At 36.4% G+C, this 21720-nt stretch overlaps 1 protein-coding gene across 18 annotated transcripts in view; it reads right to left on the bottom strand.

Annotated features, from left to right (window-relative positions):
* SYNE1 (spectrin repeat containing nuclear envelope protein 1) overlaps positions 1 to 21720 on the bottom strand; it is a 474716-nt gene that overhangs the window by 298935 nt on the left and 154061 nt on the right. For all 18 annotated transcript variants that reach the window (XR_008298258.1, XM_053222078.1, XM_053222079.1 and 15 more), the window contains 10 exons: positions 17503 to 17615; positions 16778 to 16946; positions 11456 to 11552; positions 10459 to 10661; positions 8616 to 8780; positions 8030 to 8182; positions 6634 to 6777; positions 3528 to 3701; positions 1184 to 1342; positions 719 to 883 (listed from right to left, as the gene is read on the bottom strand). Coding sequence is in view for 17 of the 18 variants with exons in the window: in XM_053222078.1 (XP_053078053.1) it covers positions 719 to 883; positions 1184 to 1342; positions 3528 to 3701; positions 6634 to 6777; positions 8030 to 8182; positions 8616 to 8780; positions 10459 to 10661; positions 11456 to 11552; positions 16778 to 16946; positions 17503 to 17615 (1542 nt within the window). In the remaining variant the exon portion in view is untranslated. The remainder of the gene's footprint in view (positions 1 to 718; positions 884 to 1183; positions 1343 to 3527; positions 3702 to 6633; positions 6778 to 8029; positions 8183 to 8615; positions 8781 to 10458; positions 10662 to 11455; positions 11553 to 16777; positions 16947 to 17502; positions 17616 to 21720) is intronic.

The raw sequence follows: 21720 nt of genomic DNA, 5'->3' as shown, positions 1-21720 counted from the left end.
GGTTCAAACCAGAAAGTGCCACACGGCACCACGCGTCTAAACTGAAGGAGATGCTGGCTGGTCACCGACATCACAGTCAGCTGCGTCACAAATATATTGCAGTCATCATGCGGTAGTGTGGTTCATACAAATATCCACTGGAATTTCAGGGAAAATAACTCAAAGTACATGTTCTCAGAGGGGCCATCATCTCCACTTGGCGTTGATCACTAACATTTTTAATACTGAAATGATTTAAATGAGTATGATTAACAGGAAGATGGCTTCACGATAGGACAAGCTGTGGATCAGCTACCAAACTTCAAGGCACGTGGTGTTCATACTACAATATGGAGGATTCATGAAATGAGCACAGAGACTTAGCCATCCACCTAAAATTATCTCTTAAAAAGAGTTATGTTGGTTACGTAAAAATTTCTCACCTAACAATGAATAGTCATTTGGAGAGCCTGAATTCTATATCCTATAACTCTCTACTCCCTCAGGGACTTAGGAATGGCTAATTATAATGCTGCTCATCAGTTGCCCTTGAAGTTCTTTTTGCTGCTGCCCTTTTCTTTAGATCTCATAACCTAAAATGTTTCTGCCTCCCTAACTCACCTCTTCTTCCCTGTTCTCCTCAAACACTCAGTATTAGATCGGAGCACACTTTTTACTTTTCACCCAAGACCACTTGTCCGTGTCCTCAGCTCAAGTGCCCCATGAAGGATAAACTCACTGTATGTTTCTTCAGGAGGTCTTCTGGGTTCCCCTTTTCCTCCAGGCCCTCCTGAGCGATCCGTAGCACCTTCTCCAACTCTGCTCGAGACTCTTCAAATTTCTTCATCAAGCGACTATTGGTTTCCACATGTTTCTTCCAGTCTCCAATTTTCTTCACCATATTCTTGATTTAAAAAATAATCATAATGTGATGCTGCTTCCGGATTACTGAAAGCATCATTTTGTTAAAGAGTATTGTTTCTTTAAAAATAAAAAAACACTTGGAAGGAATACATTTCATTATGAGAGTAATCAACTCCTTTTTAACATTGATGAATATTAAGAAAACAAGTAAAATGATTGGTTCCAAACCTCAGTAGGCAAGACATTTAGCAAGAGTGGAAGCATGACACGTGATGGTTAGATGTCCTCATTCCTTGTATTTTTCCCTGGCTCGTGTCTCTATAGCACGGAGAGAGCTTACCTGGAAAGCACCGTGGGCATCTGCAATCTGTCTGTGCAGCTTCGTCTGATCAAAATGCTTTAACACACTGCTCAAGGTCACAAACTTTTGAACATTTTGACTGCCTTTCTCAATCTGCGTCATGGTTTTCTTACAGCTCTCTTGACAAGCTGACAGTTCCTACAGGGAAAGGAAACCCACAACAATAGTATTTAAAACAGTGAGAAAAAGAAGGAAAGAGAGGAACCATTACAAAACAATAAGAACAACATTATATAGCTTTTAGGCTTTTAGTCAGCTATAAGTAAAATCAAAAGTACAGAGAAGTGTTTCTTTTCAGAAGAGCTCAATTTGAAGCAATCACCGAAGTCAGTGCTTTTTATATAAGGCATTTAAATGTCACATTGAGCTTTTCGAGATTTTTTTATATATTTCATGCCTGTGCTATTACCATTAAGAAAATGAAAGGGCATCAAAGTTGTTATTTCTCTAGTGCCTGCTTTGTCCATCCAACTCACAGGCCTTTGGTTTACTGAGAGAACAATCACAAAATTAATCTACATATTAGGTTTTAATTTGACTAAATAAATTTAACACCCATGCACATTATACTTTACTGAAAGAGCTGCAGCATATTACATACCATTTGTGTATCCCAAAAGGCACATTTGAATTCCTAAGGTTCACAAGCTGTCAGTCGACCTTTCATTAACAAAACGAGGGACCCCAGACCCTAACCACAAAAGGCAACAGCCTGGTGGGTGTGGGAGGACATGTAGGTGTCACACAGTCACCGGATGAGAAGCCATGGTGACCCAGGGCTTTCCACCTCTGCTTCGTAACCTGGCATCATAGTGGTTTCTACAGTTGATAGATGCATGGAAATTAGCCCAGTCAAAGGCCAACAGTCACTTTTTGACTTGAAGCCGCCACACTATTTGCATTTTGACATCCTCGACTGCTTTGGAAAAGTATTTCAAACTGCTTATTTGCATACTGGTTTTGGGAATCTAGATACAAATATTAAGACCAAGGGTTTTGTTTTGTTTTGGCAAAATGGAATAAGGACACACTTCTTCCTTTCGAAGATTTAGGAGGTCAGAGAGTAACATATGTTAACAAAGATATTATTATATATTATTATTACTAAAATATCAAATGTTATTTTAATTGTGGAAGGATTCTTTGGTGGCAATGTATAGTGATTTGAGAATGTGAGACATGGCAACCTGACTCAAAGTGAGAGACAATCTTTATCCAATAGGATGAGAGCCCACTAGAACAGGGTTTGGTGGTATAATCATCATGGCTCTATTATCAGTAATAATAATAATAATAATAATAACTAGTTATAGAGTACGTATTATGTGCCACTGTGTGCTAAGTACATTATAGAATATCTAATGTAGTCTTCACAATAAGCTCTCAACTAGGTATTATTACCTGCATTTTAAGCATAAAAGCTAATCAAGGCTTTGTAATTTGTTACATCAGATCTATGATACGAATATCTATATGACACTTCAGATACTCTTGGCTCTTTCTACTAAGTGATGCTGCCTTCCTTCCAGGAATCTTTTTCAATGAAGGCAGTGGCAAACCTTTTGCCCGTTAAGTTTCACCCTCCTCTGATGGATGGGGTCACTTGTAATAAACCACCTAAACAAGTCCATTAACTTCAAGAGAGGGAAGCTGTTCTGCAGAGAGATCTGCTTACTAAAACTGAGACAAAGAAAAATAATTATCACTCCAAACACATTCCCAGAACTTTATGATTGTATAATCTCAGAGGCAAAGAAAAGATCTCTTAAGACACAGATTATAGGGACACATGGGTGCCTCAGTCGGTTAAGCGTCCTATTTCAGCTCAGGTCGTGATCTCACAGTTTGTGAGTTCAAGCCCCGCATCAGGCTCTGGGCTGAAAGCTCAGCGCCTGGAACCTGCTTCGGATTCTGTGACCCTCTCTCTCTCTGTCTCTTCCCTTCTTATATTCTGTCGCCCTCTCTCAAAAATAAATGAGCATTAAAAAAAAAAAAAGATTTAAAAAAGACATAGATTATAGACACTGGATAGAAATAGAATGCAACTGTTTACTTTTATATATATCTAAATACATACAATTTTTAATTTGGTTATAAAAATTTTATCTCTATGTAAATTTACATAGATAGATATTTTATTTTATCTTTAGTGGACAGGGTTTTCATCTTTGGACAAGATGTGTATTTTTGTTTTGAGTTGCCAGCGCTACTCTAGAAAAATGTCCCCTGTCCTAACTGAATTCCTGCCACTGTGGGCACCATCTCAGTCCCACTAAACACGCTTTAAAAATAACCATGTCTCCTCACGGGGACTTTCCCTTACCTGATGTTTCTGTTTAAAAAGGGCACTGGATTGTGCTTCACGCTCGAGAACTGCCATAATTTCATGGATTTTCGCAAGCGAGTCATAAAAGAACGTCATCTGCTTTTCCAGTTCTTCCAATGGGATCAACAGCTGCTGAGACTCATAAAGGAGTGGAGGGCAACATTCTTTGACCTTTAAAAAGACAAAAACAAAAATTCCGTCAAACGCCGCTAAGTACCACAAGCTCAGGGCACTGTTCACACCTCTGAGAACATTTTCTTCAGTGAAGCCGTCATTCGGTGCTTGCAGATCTCCAAAGACTCTTATTTAATGATACTTCCTTTTACTGTTACATTTTGATATAAAAACACAATACTACTCAATCACTGAGACAAATAAATGCCACAGAATTTTCCCAGGAAGATTCATCTAAAGGGTCCATCTGGATGGCACCCTCCCATCTAAACGAGGCTGTTAGTGAGCCAGATGGCATCGAATTCTCCCTCATAAACTGTGCAACTGATCTTCATTTTGGCCTCAAAACCTGACCTGAGATCGTTACGAATGACATTATCTAGACTGACTTTCCAACTTTATTTTCAAGGTCTCTACAACTTGAACCCTAAACTCCGGACAGACCTGTAACTTTGCTGACTCATTCTTCCCAGACAGGCCTTGTGCTTCCCTACCTCCCCCAGCAACATGTGTCACGACCCTCTGCCAATCATCTTACCCACCCCAAGTGCACAAGTCATGTACCAGTTTATTTACAAAGGTTCCCAAGCCAGGGGATGTCTCCCTAGTCTGAACTGACCCAGCCTCATCTGTCACTTGTCTTTTAAAAAATGCTGTTACTTTATACCCTTGTATTACTTTTTTTTTTTTTTTTTTTTTTTTTTTAAGAGAGAAAGAGAGCATGCAAGCAGGGGACAGAGAATCCCAAGCAAGCTCAATGCTCAGCACAGAGCCCAACACGGGGTTCCATCCCATGACCCTGGGATCATGACCTGAGCCAAACTCAAGAGTCGGATCCTCAACCACTGAGACACCCAGGTGCCCCTACACTTGTATTAATATCAGCTTGATCTTCACGATGAGGCCATACGTTCCTGGAGATCAAGAGATCCATAAAGTTTCTGTCTTAACACCTTCATGTTGGAATGCAGGATCAAGTAGTTCTCTAAGAACTTCCTGTCCCCACTCATTTTACTTAGAATTGCTCCCAAAATATTATTCATACTTTTGGGAACCAACGAAAGGAAATGGAATACTTGTTAATAGACCATTCTCTTTTTTCTTAAATTATGAATATTCTCATGCTCTCGGATACACTGCCTAAAGGGTAAACTCACCAAAAGAAAGCTACTGATCTACTGCAACAAGGCTTTTCTAAAATGATTCTGAACAAAAGAGAATCTGCTAACATGTATAAAAATCAGTTGGTTTCTGGGTGCCTAGGTGGCTCAGTTGGTTAGGTATCTGACTCTTGATTTTGGCTCAGGTCACGATATCACGGTGTGTAAGACAGAGCCCCATGTTGGGCTTTGCACTGACAGCACAGAGCCTACTTGGGATTCTCTCTCTCCCCTGCTCATGTTCTCTCTCTCTCTCTCTGTCTCTCTCTCTCAGAATAAGTAAATAAACATCAAAATAAGTAAAAATAAATTAAAAGTCAGTGTGCTTTATAAATCTTTCCTAGATACAGCTGAAAACTTACTAAGATGCTACAACTGAAGCAGTAGCTTAAAAAAGCAGGGGGGCACCTGGGTGGCACAGTCGGTTAAGCGTCGGACTTCAGCCAGGTCACGATCTCGCGGTCCGGGAGTTCGAGCCCCGCGTCAGGCTCTGGGCTGATGGCTCAGAGCCTGGAGCCTGTTTCCGATTCTGTGTCTCCCTCTCTCTCTGCCCCTCCCCCGTTCATGCTCTGTCTCTCTCTGTCCCAAAAATAAATAAACGTTGAAAAAAAAATTTAAAAAAAAAAAAAGCAGAATGACTTAGATGTGCTCAAAGGTGGGATCTGCTTTCTCACAGGTCACCTTAAATCATTAAACTTGGCCTCGGCTAAGATGTGCAAGCCCAAGATATGGCTCTGAAAGCTGTTTGAAGGTTATCAAATCAGTAACGTTGACTTTGAATTGTACCCAATCTTTACAGATAACATTTAACTTGAATGTTAAAAATAAAAAGAATTACAAATTAACATTCTAATATATGTCAGTTTGGCAAATGAAGTGTTCTCTTTTTTTCAATACCATGATTCTTCCTTTTTCCACTTATCTCATTTATTCCTCTTTTCATTAATTGCCCACTACTGACTTCATGTGGGTTATTCTCCTTCTGCTTGTTCTCTCCTAAATTACAGGTTTTTCTGCTGTCTTTTCCTCTGTTTCTCAATTGTTCATTACAAAATTTTCCTCTTCATTTATACTACCTCCCACCTCCTATTAAAAATTAATTACTGAAATGCAAACAATACCATCTGCATAAAACTCAACTTCAGGTAGATAAGAAATCCCAATGGAACCTTCCAAAGCTCTTAAGGAAAATCCCCCAATAGAACAGAAAAGTCTTATGGCTGGTGTTTAGTGTTCACTGGGTTCCCTGTACACAGGTGGCACAAATGTATATATCTTAAGTCTAAGGTGAGCTCCGTGAGCTGAAGAGAGCAGAATTTCCACGTTCCAGGCTATTCACACAGAAAATAGCATAAATACTCTTAGAACAGTCAAATAAACCTCAATAAAAAGGACATTTGGGAACTCTTTCTCATTTAAATGTATGATCTCTTCCTCTTCCTTCCTCTTCCTTATCTCCCCCCTTGTTGGATGACATTTCACTGACCCCTTATTTCTCCAGAAGAGACCGATCGATTTTATTAAAATAAACCTCCTAGTACTTCCAAATTAACAGAGGTATCAGGTATTGACATCAGCTCCATAGTTTCATTTGTTAAACTTCATGACCAAGTTCCTAAATGGCAAAGTTACTAAATCAAGAATCCCAATAAACAACAAAAGGATGATCTCTTAACAGGTAAAGACTTTTGCCCATGAGTGTGTTGGCCGGAGGAGGTATAGGCATGCGCAAGGCAGTGTTGGCCCCTCGCATTAACATATTTTCCCACCTTGGTTAGCCGTTCTTTGAGCCCAGACATGGTTGCAAACATTTCATTGGCTTCTTCTTGGGAGCTCTCCTTGGTAATGAGGTGTGCAGTCTTGGTAATCATCTTGTACTGAGCATCCATTACAGGCACCCGCTGCTCAATGTCCTGCAGGAGCCATTGAAAGAGCTACATTACCACAACGTACATTTCCTTTTAATTTCAGAATTCTGCAGAAGGCTGAACAAAAATGAATTGTGTACTGTATGAAATCCTATACTTGTAAGAAGCTTTTGGAGATTCCAGTTATTGCTTTCCTTCTTTGCTAATATATTATATATTGGTAAGATCATATTAAAAATAGATAAAAGCTTTCCTTTAAAAGCAACCATAAATCCTTAAGTAAGCATCAAGTTTACACTTCCAAAATATATGTGTGAATGTAGTATGTAAACATCATAAATCAAGTAAATACATGTTAATTTGGGGCAATTCCTCTGACCTTAACAATTATACAACTTACCTTATCTTAAAAAAAGCAACACATGGTCATTGTAGACAATTTATGAATTAGAGATAATAAGAAGAAGAAAACTGAAGTTACTTCCAGGCTTCTCACTCAGTGCTAACCAGAGCCAACATCCATCACTATATCATGAACATTTCCCCCTCTGTGTGCTTACACCCATTTTTTTATATTTACACAAAAAAAGGGGATATTGTTTTTTGCTTTTCCCAATAGTATATTAGAAAAGCTTTCCATGTCATTACATATTCTTCTACTACTTCATTTTTGAGAGCTGCAAGGTCCTCAAAATATGCAAATAGCACAATTCATTTAATAAATTTGTTAGAGTAGAGGCATTTATGTAGAGGTGTTGGATGTAGATGTTTCCTGTTTTCTCCTAGTCCTTTGTAATTTGGTTGTAAAAAAAAATCTCTGAATTTAAAAAAAAAACAAAAACTTATTTTGAAGTTACTGTATGGTCAAAACATATCTTTAAAAAATCCAAACAGAGGGGTGCCTGGGTGGCTCAGTCAGTTGAGCTTCCGACTTCGGCTCAGGTCATGAGCTCACAGTTGGTGAGTCTGAACCCCACACTGGGTTCACAGTTGTCAGCGCTGAGCCGGCTTTGAACCTTCTGTCCCTCTCTCTCTCAGCCCCTCCCTCCTCATGCTCACTCACTTTCTCTCTCCCTCTCAAATAAATTAACCTTTAAAAAAATAGAGCATTAAAAAATTCAAATAAATTTTTTTATTTAAATGCAATCTTTAATTCTGAGGTGCAAATCAGGATATGCACACATGTCAAAAGGGTGCCAAGGAGACAGGAAAACTTTGCAACCATGTGAGTAACATGAATGATCTTTCGTTTCACAACAGAACAGGTTTTCACTTTGTTGTCCAGAAACCCCCTCACCTCCAAGTCTTGAATTAATAACTTGACATTAATAAAAGAGACTTCTAAGGGTTCAGAAAGTTTCTTATGGGCTTCAGTTGCAAAATCAGACAGGACAGTAATACAGTCTGCATACTCCTTCTTCATTCTGTCCATCTCATCAGCCCGAGCATACTGTTAAGGAAAGGGAGAAGCACAACACGGAAAATCAGTTAAGCCCGACCTCTGGGAGCCTGTAACCCTCACATTTACATACTTTCTAGAATTGTTATATGGTAAGAAAGACTGATTCCTGATTCTTATTTTAGATACACTTGAAGGAAGTCCAATTACTGTGAAAAAAAAAAACTAGCACAGAAGTGAAGAATTATGATTTCAAACATGAGGCCCCATATGTCAATACAATCCTTAACCGAAGTATACATTTCTGTAATGTGTAAGTGGGAAAGAATAAAGGACCCAAAATAAACATAACAGTTCCAAACACATCTGCACTCTGCCTAAATAAGTCCATGCTGCAACAATAAAACAGCCTCTAAACGGACTGTTTATCAGCATGTTTGTAACACATGCATGTTCTAAGCATACATAGATTTGAAAGACATACTTGCTTGACTTCCATAAACAACTCCCTCCACCGTCCATTGAGCAATAGCAATTGCTGTTTAAGATCTCGGGAAACCATTTCATCACATGTTTCAATTAGAAAATTGCCAGCATCATTCATGGCAGCGTGCTGCTGTATCCAGTGAGGCAAGTTTCGAAAAAAATCCTAAACAATAATTGATGCACATTACTGTAAGCCACAAACCAAAACTCAACAAATGATACGGAAGTAACCAGACTATGTGAAATATCTTTGTTCTAAACTTGTGCAAATTTTAAGGTAAATCTTAGTTCTTTTTCCAAATGCAATTTTCAATAGAGAGGTTGAAAAATAGGAGCTAGAAATGCTGAGTGTCGTTTTATAAGAACGGCTTGGCCATATCTTTTGCTGAAGACAAAAACAAACTAACAAACAAACACGTAATGACCATTTTCTGTCATTTCTATTTTACACATAAAAAAATGAATTTTTGTTGTGTAAAGGACTTGTACAGTCTTCAGGCTGGTAAATACCAGTGCCAGAGTCATATAAAAGGTACAACATTTTAGACTAATGTATAGTTTTCTTTGTGGATTATAAATAAACCTTTGACCTATTACCTTTGATTTTAAAATCTGAATATCGTGCATGAAGATAATTAACAATCATGGATATAAACCATTGAAAACAATTTTTGAATTAAATATCTGGGCCAGGAACACTGAATACAGTAACATCCTTTTTTATTCGTTTAAAGTTACTCCCCTGATAATGAAGCAGTCTTCTGCTGATTTCAAGTTAATACATGTGTGCTTGTACATACTTATACACATACACCACAGTATAAACCAAGAATACCAAAGAGAATTCAAAATCTATTTTATAAAACCATGTGTGGGAGGACTTCCCACATAAATAGATGAGAACACTTCTGTTTCTGGTGGTTATATTCCCTTGGATGAAATTAACACATATGACATCTACTAGGGCATTGTCAGTCTAATCAGAAAAGCCAAAATCTGTATGGGTATACAATTCTTGTCATCCTCAGCTACACAAGAATTTTTCATCTGTGTCAAATACAGAGTGGTAAACATTTAAAAACAATGCATCTACTCTCAAAACGCAATCACACAAGAACTGATCTTGGACAGTAAGCACTAATTCTAATGTATTTACTATACTTTTTTAATGGGAGCCTGGCATTTTAATATCTTATACTTATAAATTAATTTTTCATGGGAAAATGCCAGATTCCCATTAAGAAGTACACAATAAATCCATTTTATGTGATATTTTAATGTAAGTGACATTAAAGCAAAACAGTAACTCTTGAACACACACATACACACCTGGAATCGAAGGAAAAAGATCATTCTTGCCCAGAATAAGACCTTTGACTGAGGGTTGATAAAATGCAAAAAAGAATATCCAAAGAGACAAAAACGTGATGGCCCAGATGTTCAACTGGCATGTGTCATTATACAGAGTCAGTATTATGTTATCCTCTCTTCAATTAGGAAATCCACAGAGGTCAGAGCCTTTCAAGTATAGACTTTATAGTGAGTATAGCGACCTCTGTTGCCCACTGGGTTTGGGTGTCCTGCCATCGGTTCTTCCTCTTCTGAACACAAAAGCAAAACACTGAACTGATCAGATAGGGAACTGTTTTAATATAACTCCTATAAAGCAATGCATTTCTTGGCCTAAAGGAATTTACTAACCTGAAGGCACAGTTTTTCAGGCAAGTCAAGATTCTTGAGTCAGACTTGCAAAGATATAACACTCTCGAGAGAACTATGCTGTGAGAGACTCATTTCTAAGTTCGTGTGTACTCAGTTTCTTTTGTAGGAAGCGACATTACCTTTTTGGCATGCTCTGATTGATTTAGCATTTTCTCAGCATCCTCCAGCCAGGCCTGAAGACTAGCCACAGTATTGCCATATCGATCCCAGTTCGCGATGACTTCTTCCAGCATGCTTCTCACGCTCCTGACCTCTACTGAGAGGTTCCTCCACTGGGCTGTGGTTTCATTCATGAATTTCATCACATTCTCAGCTTCTTCCACTAGAACAGATCAACCAAAATAGAATCCTTACTTTTTATTCGAAATCTACCAAACCTTTTTTCTATGGTCTATATACTGGTTTGCACTTATAATTCTTCTTCAGATTATGAAGTTAACAGATGAAATGTTAGAATTTTACTCAGCAAATGCTGGGGATGTGTTATACCATATTCACAGCTGTTTACAAAGATTAAAGGTGATAATATATTTAAAATTTTTGATAAGTGGGATGCAATAAATGACATATATATTTGTTCACATTTTGTATGTACTCAAAGAGATGCTCACATATATAGTATTGATCACAAATGCTACAGTTCATTTTCGATTCAATATGACAGATATATTTACAAAATGAAGCCAACATATGTTAGTTACAATTTGTGTATCCACACTAACTTAAGTTTTCATTTACTTGATAATGATACTCAAGTTACTGTTTTTTTCACTTAATCCGCAGAACTGCAAATAGGTTAGAAAATCACAGTTTAGACACTGAACACTTCTTTTGCCCCTTCTCAGAAGACCACAGGTGCGCGACACACACACACACACACACACACACACACACACACACACACACACCATTATTACACAGGTTAGACAGGCATTGCACAAACTCAAGGGGACTGAATCCAATATGTGAATCCAATATGTGCTCTCCAGGCCAATGGCATGGTCATAAAAAGATCCTTCAGGGAAAAAACAAAAAATGATGTGATCACACAGAAACCTGTAGGTTCTAAATTCTACTGCGTTCAACATCGCAACAAATTCTGTCAGTGTTTTTTACCTGAACCATCAGCTTTGACGTACATCTCAGCTGTCTGTTTCAAGATCTGGTATGTCACTTCATATTGTTCAAAGAACTTGCTATTTTCTATAAAAGACTAGAAAGGGGTAATGGTTAGAAGATGGCAAATTCTAGGCATATGTAGAAATACTGAAGTCAGTTTCTTCAGGATACATATATGGATATTTTGCCCAAATTTACCAACCTCAACCTTTTTAAAAAATATATCAAATTAAATCAACTGCCATAAAATAACCTGATTATTCTGAGAATATAAACGGATTCCACACTTTTATTCTAACTCAGCACTATTGAGAAAATACTCTATTTCTTCTCCACCCAAGGGTTTGTTTTTAGAACAGACTGAAGTTTCTCCAGACAACCTGGGGCTAACATTTAGAAAGCACTAAATCTGGAAGAACATTTTAGTATCCAACTGTGTTTTAGCTGTGGGATTGTGTGGCTCTTTGAACATTAATTCTAGTGAAAGATGGCTCTGAGGAACTTAGATTATAAATAAATGGCACAGTGCACACTTTCCTCAAAACAGAAAGTACAAAAATGTTTACTAGTAGAAAAATTTTAAATAATCACATATCTCATCTACAATTACAAAAATTACTGGGGTGCCTGGGTGGCTCAGTTGGTTGAGCATCCAACTTTGGCTCAGGTCAAGATCTCATGGCTCGTGAGTTCAAACCATGTGTTGGGCTCTGTGCTGACAGTTCAGAGCCTGGAGCCTGCTTCAGATTCTGTGTCTCTCTCTCTCTCTGGCCCTCCCTCCTGCTCTGTCTCTCTGTCTCTCAAAAATAAGTAAACATTAATTTTTTTAAAAATTACAGATAAGATGTATCTGTACCTGTATGTAATTTACATATTACATATTACTATTACTGTTACTATTACTAGAGTAATAGTAATTTACGAACTGATACTGTAAAATTTAGAGCGCACAAGAAATCCTTAGGTAAATGTTATTGTTAACTCCAGGAAATATGAAATAGCTCCTGTTTCAAAGATTGGTCCTGCTATTATAAAGCCAAAAAATAATGCAATTATAGTTAACAACATATCACCAAAGGCTCTTTAATTTCTATTAAGTATAATTAGTTCCTCTGATTTGAATCCTCTAAAATACTTGATTAGTGTATTATAAAATGCAAATTAGCCTTTAAAAACCAGCTGAAGTCCAGTGTAATATGCCGATGAATGCTTAATATGGAGATGCAAAATGTTTGAGTGCAGATCTAAAACTTCATAAAAAATTTCACAGACATCCCTCAATTTCATTGATAAATGTTTATCATATTGCAAGATAATACTTAAAAGCATTACATACATAACACATTGCATAGCATTTTATGCTTATAAAATGTTTTATTTATGTATTAATTATTCTTCAGGAATAGAGTGAATAGAGAAAGCTCTGAGTTACTTGGAATGAAGGATTCCATGATGAATATTTACTTCAGTAACTTAATAGGCTGTATTATTTTTGTCTGAGAATGAAGTAAAACAATAGTTGTCTGGCTAATTAATTTTTCAGCCTTTTGTTCTACTTCATTAACCTTCCCTGTTCTCCAACTAGGGGAAGAGTAACTTACTGTAATTTAAATTTAGCATAATTTAACCAAATGAACATACCATAATTTGATCAAAAAAAGAAAGTTACAACTAATTTGTAAGACACTGTAGACCACTGAAGAGATAAATATATTTGGCAATGTTTAAAAAATAGTCTCCATTTATTTTTGGCTCAAATTTCAAGAAGCTAATGGAAAAACAATTGTTCTAAGTGTCAGAAGAATGGGAAATTGCACCTGTCTGGACAGAAAGACTTAATTAAATATGCCTTTCCTAGAGTTGTTTACAAATTAATTAAGACTGAACACGAGAACAAATACAGAGTAAATCCATTTAGTAACATGAATTATTTTATCTATTAATATCATTTTGGTAGGACTGCTAAATCTCCTTTTCACCAGGAGCTATCTGGACAGTCTCTCAGAAGGGTGTAAACACAAAAGTATACTTAAAATAATAATGGGATTAATTTATTTCTTTCAAAATAAGGCTTACTTTTTGGATATCAAGTTCAACAAATAAGCCATGTTATTGTTGATAGCACTTCAAGAAAATTAAGATACCTCTTTATCCCACTAAATTCAAAGTATTAGTGGAAGATACTAAACTTCTACTCTTCTACTTAGTGGAAGATCAATGTAGAGATAATAAGTAAGTTTCACTCATTGATTTCACTTGAATGGAGCTGAACCAGGTAATTTAATATTTTAAAAATCATCTTTGAGAAGAGGTTTTAACAGAATCGCCTACTTACATTGATAAAATAATTACAAATAATAAAAAAATTCACATCACTTATGTTGCATTCATATAGGCCACAATTCTAAGAGTTCTTCTTTTATGAAAAAGAATGATCTTCTTTCTTCCATAGTAAAACTGAAGCATGTGTTAACAAACATGGCCATGTCAAGAACAATTCTGACAGCAAAAACCAAAACAATTATCTCCTGACTTATATTACAGTAGGTAATCTCTTATGAATAGTATGTGGCCTAGATTTAATTAACAAGCATTCATGAAATATTTTCCAAGAATTTCTTTAGCTCACAACAGCTGCATACCTGAGCACCTAGTACAAGAGGTAAGTAGGAAGCACATTTTTTGATTCTCTAACCCTTTAAAAAATGATGTATTTTTTTGCATATGAATAAGACTGAATTGAGAATTCAAACTAAGGAAGAGATAATTATGGAACCTTTACATCCTGCATATTACTTTGGTTATTAGATGATGTAGCAGCATATGGCTCATTACAATAAATTTTTTTAGAAACCAAGGGAAGGACTGGATTTAAGAACTTGATTTTATTATTTTGTTTGAAAGTCTTCACTCTTTGAAATGGTCCGTTCTAAAGAAAATTATTTTCTCACAAATTCCAAAGGCATAAGAGAAGCTCTAAGGGGTGTGAGATGAAAGGAAAACAATATGTGTCCATCTTTGTTTCTTACAAAAGCCCCTATTATCCTATTATTATTATTATTATTATTATTATTATTACTAAAAATTTGGGAAAAACTAAGTCTCCTAGAAATTAAGTTATTTATAAAGTCACATGGGTAGTAATAGCTGAACCATGATTCAACACATTCCCATGTAACATCCATTTAGTAACATGAATTATTTTATCTATTAATATCATGTCACAATCTCTCCACCCCCTGCCCCAATACCATGCTGCCTGTAACATAAATAATAACAACTCTCACTATCAGGCTATAGTATATTAGCATAAAATATTGCCAGACATGAGCTAACATTAAATGGTACTAATATTTACATGAGCTATACTCCTTAGTTCACTAACCTACAGGAGATCATGTTAATTATTTGGTCTTTTAAGTTCAAAAAAAAAAAACTTTTCACAGCCAATTTTGTTAGATTAGTAAAAAGTTCAGTACTTAAGCATGGCTTTTGTTTCGGGAAGATGTGATTTCAAATCCTGATTCTACTTCTTACCAACTGTGCCACCTAAAACATGTGGGTTGAGCATTGAAAGGCTTGATTCCCTCAGTGAAACCATGTGAAAATGCCACTGGGGTTGTCACTGGGTTAGAAGATCACACATGGAGGACACTGGGCTCATGGACAACACATAACATCCCAGTTATTAAAACTATTAAACAAAAAAATACTTTAAGGCCCTTTTCAGAAAAGATGGGTAGCCATAAATAGGTATTTTTCACTACGGAATAAGAATATGCAGAAATGGTCATAAAAATGTCACATGTGTAGCATAATTATCAAGTTTGCCAATTATTTTAAGTTGTGTAGCAGTTTAAATCTAGCAGCTTAGTGAACTTCTCTTCATGGAGAAAACAGAAGTACTGTTTTTCTTTAATTAATATTTATGAAAGTTTTATCATTGTAACAACTCTCTACTTACATATCTTTTATCTGAGAAGTTCAAAGAGAATTACTAACATCATTGTATTAGAACATTAACCTGGTGGAACAGCCCCATTAAGCATTTCAGTCTGATTGGCTGTCCTTAAATAGCTAGAACAAAGACAGATCTGCATAATTACCTACTGAGCTCAGAGTGTATCATTTGACATGACTAAATCCAAAAATATAAATGCATGTCTGTAATTTAATATTTAAAAGACTAACGTAATTGCTTGAAATTAAAAAATAAGATTTTTCATGACTTTCCATAACAATTAAATATGAATAAGGGAAACATACCATATAACAGATTTCACATTTTTTGACAAATGTTTCCAAGACAATTATAGTAAACCTACAGGAAGATTTTACTGTAAACCTATTTATTTTCCAAATGCATCTTGTTCAGTAATCACTTTAAAAATGTAATCAAAATATAGCAAAATACATTCTGGTTCTAGAATGCTTCAGCAAAGATATGGTTTTAATCAACATTCAATCATTCCAGTTACAAAGCTCACTAGTCAGGTTAGAAATGGATTTGTATTTTAAACTTATTAATTTATCAGTTTGAATTTGTGATTAAACACAAGTGGAGAAGTACAGGACTGAGATGCCTTATGAATATGAACTTTGAAAACAAGTTTGTATTGCTAATAAATTTGGAGGGGGTATGTTTAGCTAACAGAAATAAATTACCTTTAATAAATAACTCTCTAATTACATGTAATGAAAACTGATAGAACAACCTAATTTCTTCATTAATGCAAGGCTACTATTCCATGTAAATATAGAATTATTTATACTGACAGCCCAAAATATAAGATAGTCTTTAAAAATTAAATTGGTACAGAGATTCACAGACAGAATTTTACTTTTCCTGAATGCACACAAGAAGCAATGAAACTCAGAGACGTGCTGGACCTAATAACCTAAAAACTAGACAGTCCCCTTTTGGATAACAGAATTTTCTGAACTACTAATGATTCTTTCTTAGAGACGTGAGGATGATCTTTAAGTATTTTAATTCAGTTTCAATAGTGAGCTCACAATCAAAGTCATGGGTATGCAATGCAAAAACTTTTTTTTTTTTTTTTTTTTTAAGCAATAAAGCCAGTCACAATGGTTCGGTATGATTCACGAAGCTAAGTCTTTCTGTATTTCCAAAGAATATAAGTGTATATTTCAGGTTACCATGAAAAGCTTACTAACTTCTATCAAACCCATTTAACATACTGGTACCTTCATGTTTAAATTCAAGATAAAAATTATAACGTCAAAGCAACCGATAGGTATTAAATGCTAAATCCACGTGTCCTCTGATTTCTTTGTCAAAGCACCAGACAGACTTACGATGTAGTTCTGTAGAAGGAGCTCCACGGACTCTCTCCTCCCATACTTGATGATCCAAGATTTCAGCTTTGACTCTGCAAGAACCAGCAGTGAGAGCAGACGGTACTTTAATTCTAGAAATTCCATTTTCATTAAGTGTAGCTCTGATGTGGAGGAAACAAAATGAAACCTAGAAATAAAACACCGAGAATTTACAGAATGTAAGTAACTAATAGTAACAGAGCAGTGCTTATTTAACCTGTTACACGTCAGTGCTAAATATAATACAAGCACAAAGTCTTCTAAACTCTGGCTGATCAATCACTATCAGGGGCTCTGATTCCTTTTCTAGCTCTGGATTTAAAGGCAAATCGTGATTGATTGAAGTATTTAATTTAGTTCTTTCCCCTGCCAAGACAACTCTCATCTGTTTCTTTTATAAGCTGTTTTTGCAATATTACATAATGTTCCTCACAGTGCTGAATAAAAATACAGCCTCTGAAGAAACCATTTCTGTGATTTCCAGGCTGTGGGGATATTCAGGTTTACTCTCTGCAAATAATAACATATTAGGATGTTAGCATTCTTAGCATATGTTATGGGAGCTCAATTTTTATGTACTAAATGTAAGCACCTCTGTTTAAAAAAAAACCAACAGTCAATTCATTGAAAAGAAAAGAAATGGAAGAAACATCCACCGAGTTTTTAAAAAAAGACACTTCATTTCAAACCAGCCATTCTCTTACCTCTCGGCCATGTCCTCTAATTGATCAGGTGGTACTGGGATCCCGTTAACAGATCTGGTCCGGTAGATTTCATGGAATGCTCTTTTGTGGGCATCTGTGTTTTGAAGCAGATCCTAAGACACGATTTAAAAAAAAAAAATAAAAAATGAGAAAACATGTTCACAGGAGGCTAGGAAGCATAATTTTCAGCTTGTACCGATGAGTCAATGTACTCAACAATTTGATCGTGCTGCTCCATCCAGATGTGGCTTGGTGCCTTTCATAGGCTTTTTACCTTGTACAGGAGCCCCGGTGCTTATCCCTAAGACCTGTGCTAGAGCTGTATCTAATAATTATGGCATCTTTTAAACACACACGACAGTTGCAGAGCAATGTATTCAGACATTTTAAAGGCACATGGTCCAAAGGAAAATGTAGTTGCTGCTATAAACAATGATGTGTTAGGATTTTTCTCTTTCCTTGATTTTGAATAAACTGGTTTTTAGAAGCTTAAAACTAAGCAAGACTAGTTTAACCCTTAGTTTTTAGAAGCTTAACACTAAGCACAACTAGTTTAACCCTTTAATGGTTTTATATATAAATATACATATATATATACACACATATATATATCACTATTTTTATTTTACTTCTAACACATGCAGACTATTATAAAGTGAAATTTGCTTGCCATCTAAAGTAAGTCATATATCACGATATTATTAAATATTCTTATGGTTAGAAGATTTCAAACAAGCAGAGGGAATGTCCTATAGAAATCAGACTGGAAAGATCAAATGTGATGTTTATAAATATTCTTTATAGGCTGTATAGAACTACACAAATTTTAATATTTTATTTCTATTTGTTTTCTGAGTTTTTCATTGTTGGTAGGCTTATTCATATAAAGACTTCACAGGTGTTTCACAATTCCTAGCCAATTTCTCATATAGAAGCAAAGAGAGATGAAAGATGGTTCATGCCATATTCTCTAGAGTTTAGTTTGTTTCTCAATAACAGAATAAACACCCAGCAGTTTGTCACTCAATGAATAGTAAGACCCATTAGCCCATCAGGATAATACATTAAAATTAGCATTCAGTTTAACCCACATGAAGATTTTGTGGATTAATTGGACAAAATAGAAGCAATAAAAAGCATAAAGCCACAAGTAAGAGAGACATTTGATGGAAGGGGGAAAAAAGGAAGGCACTCATATATAAATTAAAATGTTAAAGTCATATGTATTTGTTCACATAAAGGTCATATGTGTTTGTGCCTTTTAATTTGAGGGACATTAGCTTTTGCATTGTAGAAAAATCCAAGGGAAAACTATTTCTATCCTGGTAAATTTCGTTATTATAATATATTGATCTGCTTGGAATTGTAGGTAACTGCTCAGATATTCACAAGTTTCTCAAGCCCAGAGGGAGGGCATTCTGTGCAGGAGCTGATCACAGGGGACAGAAGACTGTCTTAGAGCAACTAATGGCTATGAGTATTTCAGTCACTCTTTTCTTCCTTTATAACCTCCTGGCACATTTCTATGGCTTATGATCTTCGCTGAGACCCACTCAAGTGAGTGCAGAGCAAATTTAGACCCATCACCACGCCCAGGTCCGATTTATTCTATGTGACTATATGTTAATGTGTAAGTAGGGGTCTCTGACTATATTGGAATACCCATATGTCCAGTTGCCTTCTAAGAAGTCTTCCTTATTATAGTCAGTATCTAGTTAACTGAAAATATCATTACAAGGTATCAAAACAAACAAAAACATTTTTAAAAATATGATAAAGAAACTATAGTGGGCATGATGTCACTGGGATCTCTGAAAAGCCATCTCACTAAAAACCAGCTAGATGCTGAGCACATTCTGTGACTTTAATTCACTGGTGCACTTGTAGGAAGTAAGGAAAATCTCTTAGGTCTCCCACTCCTGTTAAAATATGACCCAAAACTGAGGCGCCTGGGTGGCTCAGTCACTTAAGCATCTGACTGTTGATATTGGCTCAGGTCATGATCTCATAGTCGTGAGATCAAGCCCTGTATGGGACTCTGCACTGGACATAGAGCTTGCCTGAGATTCTCTCTTTCCCTCTTTCTCTCAAAATAAATAATTAATTGATTTTAAAAATTATGACCCCAAACTGGATCACAGACGTAGCAAAAACCAATGGGAAAAGCTGATTGTTTGGGGCAAAAATCTATACCATGACTGCAGAAGTTGAGTCTTGGAACTTGGATAAGGTGGTAACAATAAAACTCAGAATCCTAATGAGCCAGAACCCTCAAATACTAACAAAAGAAAACTGGTATGAGTGTAACAATATCAGACAAACTAGATTTGAGAATAAAAATCATTATATCATTAATCGCTTAAGGATGAAACTTCCAATTTACTAGTGTCTATGTTAATTCTGAACATGCCTAAGAGAAAGCTTCAAAATGCATTGAGTAAAAACTGATGGGACTATAGGGAGAAACTGACAAATCTATGCAGCTGTGGGAGCAGTCAGTGCACCTCTCTCAGTCACTGAGATGGAACAAAAGAAGTACTAGCCTAGTAGGGGTGGGGGGCAGGGGAGAAGGGAGGAGAGGGAAAGGGCTGTCAATCTGTGGACCTCACAGGCCTTTGTAAGAATTTTGGAATGCTTATTTTAAGTAGGCAGAAGCTAGTGGGAAGTTTTGAGAGGGGTGAAATGAATAAACTTGCATTTTAAAAGCATTGCTGTGGCCATGTTATTGAAAATGCCCTCTCCTTGATACGTTGCTTTGCTTAGCTTCTAAGACAACACAGGAGCTAGATTCCCTCCCACCTCACCATTTGCTCTCTCTCATACTTTTCTGCTGGTTCATCTTCTACTGTTTGATCTCTGGATATTAGATTCCCTTAGGTCTCCGTTCTTGACAGTTTTTTCTGTCTATGCTTCCTTATTTAATATCTTTAGTCTCAAAGCTTTCAACATCCTTCTATATGCCAATGATTCTGAACAGTTATCTCCAGCCTCTACCTGTGTCTTGAGCTCCTGTCTCTTATCTCTTACTGCCTACTCTACATGTCCACCTAGATGTGAAGAACTCTCATACTTAGCATGCCCCAAACTAACCTGTTCATCTTTTTCCCCAAACCTGCTTCACTGTCTCTCCACCTCAACTGATGGAAATTCCATTCTCCAATTGCTCAGTTGAAAAATCATAGTGTCAAATATGACTCCCCTTTCTTCACAATCAGTATCTAATGCTACAAATTGCTCTGCCTTAAAATTATTCAGGGGTGCCTGGGTGGTTTAGTCGGTTAAGCATCCAACACTGGCTCAGGGCACCATCTCATGGTTCGTGAGTTTGAGCCCCGCATAGGTATCTCTGCTGTCGGCACAGAGCCCACTTCAGATCCTCTGTCTACCTCTCTTTCTGCCCCTCCCCTGCTCACTCTGTCTCTCTCAAAGATAAATAAACATTAAAAAAATATTCAGAATCTGACCATTTTTCATCATCTCTAGAACTACCATCCTGGTTCAGGCCACTCTACCTGGATTACTGCGACTGGTTCCCTGGCTTCTACCCTCTATTACTAAGCCAGGCTTTTCTCACACAAGACAGAGTGATGTCATCATTCTTTGGGTAAGAAAGTTGATGAAAAAAGATGGTTAGAGTCCAACAAAGAAAACCAACAGTGTCAAAAGTGCAATTAAGGAAAGAAGGAAGATGCAAAGAAACAATATTGGGGAAAAATAGGAGCTTAACTACAGGCACAGAAAAGATTACCAAAAAAAATATATTTTCAACTATTTTGAATAATTTCATGGCAATAATATTGAAAATGTAGTCAAATGGACAATTTCCCAGTAAGTATAAATTGGTGTTATTGACCCAGTTAAAATTCTGAAAGCCTAAATATTTCTAATCATTTTCAGGGGCTGGGAATACAACTTGGAAAAAATAAACAATAATTCTTGCCCTTACAGAGTTCACATTACAGTATAGAAAACCAAGCACTAACTGAGATACAGAATTAAAAGAGCAGTTGAGATGCAGATAAATACTAAGAGAAAAATCAAATAGAGAAGAGGGAAAAGGAGTTGTGATTTCAAAGGGGTGGCCAAGAAAGTGTTGACTAATAGGTGACATTTCAGTAAAGGAAAAAAGGAGACAAGGAAGAACATACTGAGAGACTGATCAGTGGGAAGATGTTTCAGGCCAAGGAAAAGAGAACATAAAAGACAATGGCAAGGGCA

Source organism: Acinonyx jubatus, chromosome B2 (genome assembly GCF_027475565.1).
Source record: "Acinonyx jubatus isolate Ajub_Pintada_27869175 chromosome B2, VMU_Ajub_asm_v1.0, whole genome shotgun sequence".
Taxonomy (NCBI): Eukaryota; Metazoa; Chordata; class Mammalia; order Carnivora; family Felidae; genus Acinonyx; species Acinonyx jubatus.
The sequence above is the reverse complement of the archived record's forward strand: the minus strand, read 5'-3'. Positions and strand labels throughout refer to the sequence as shown.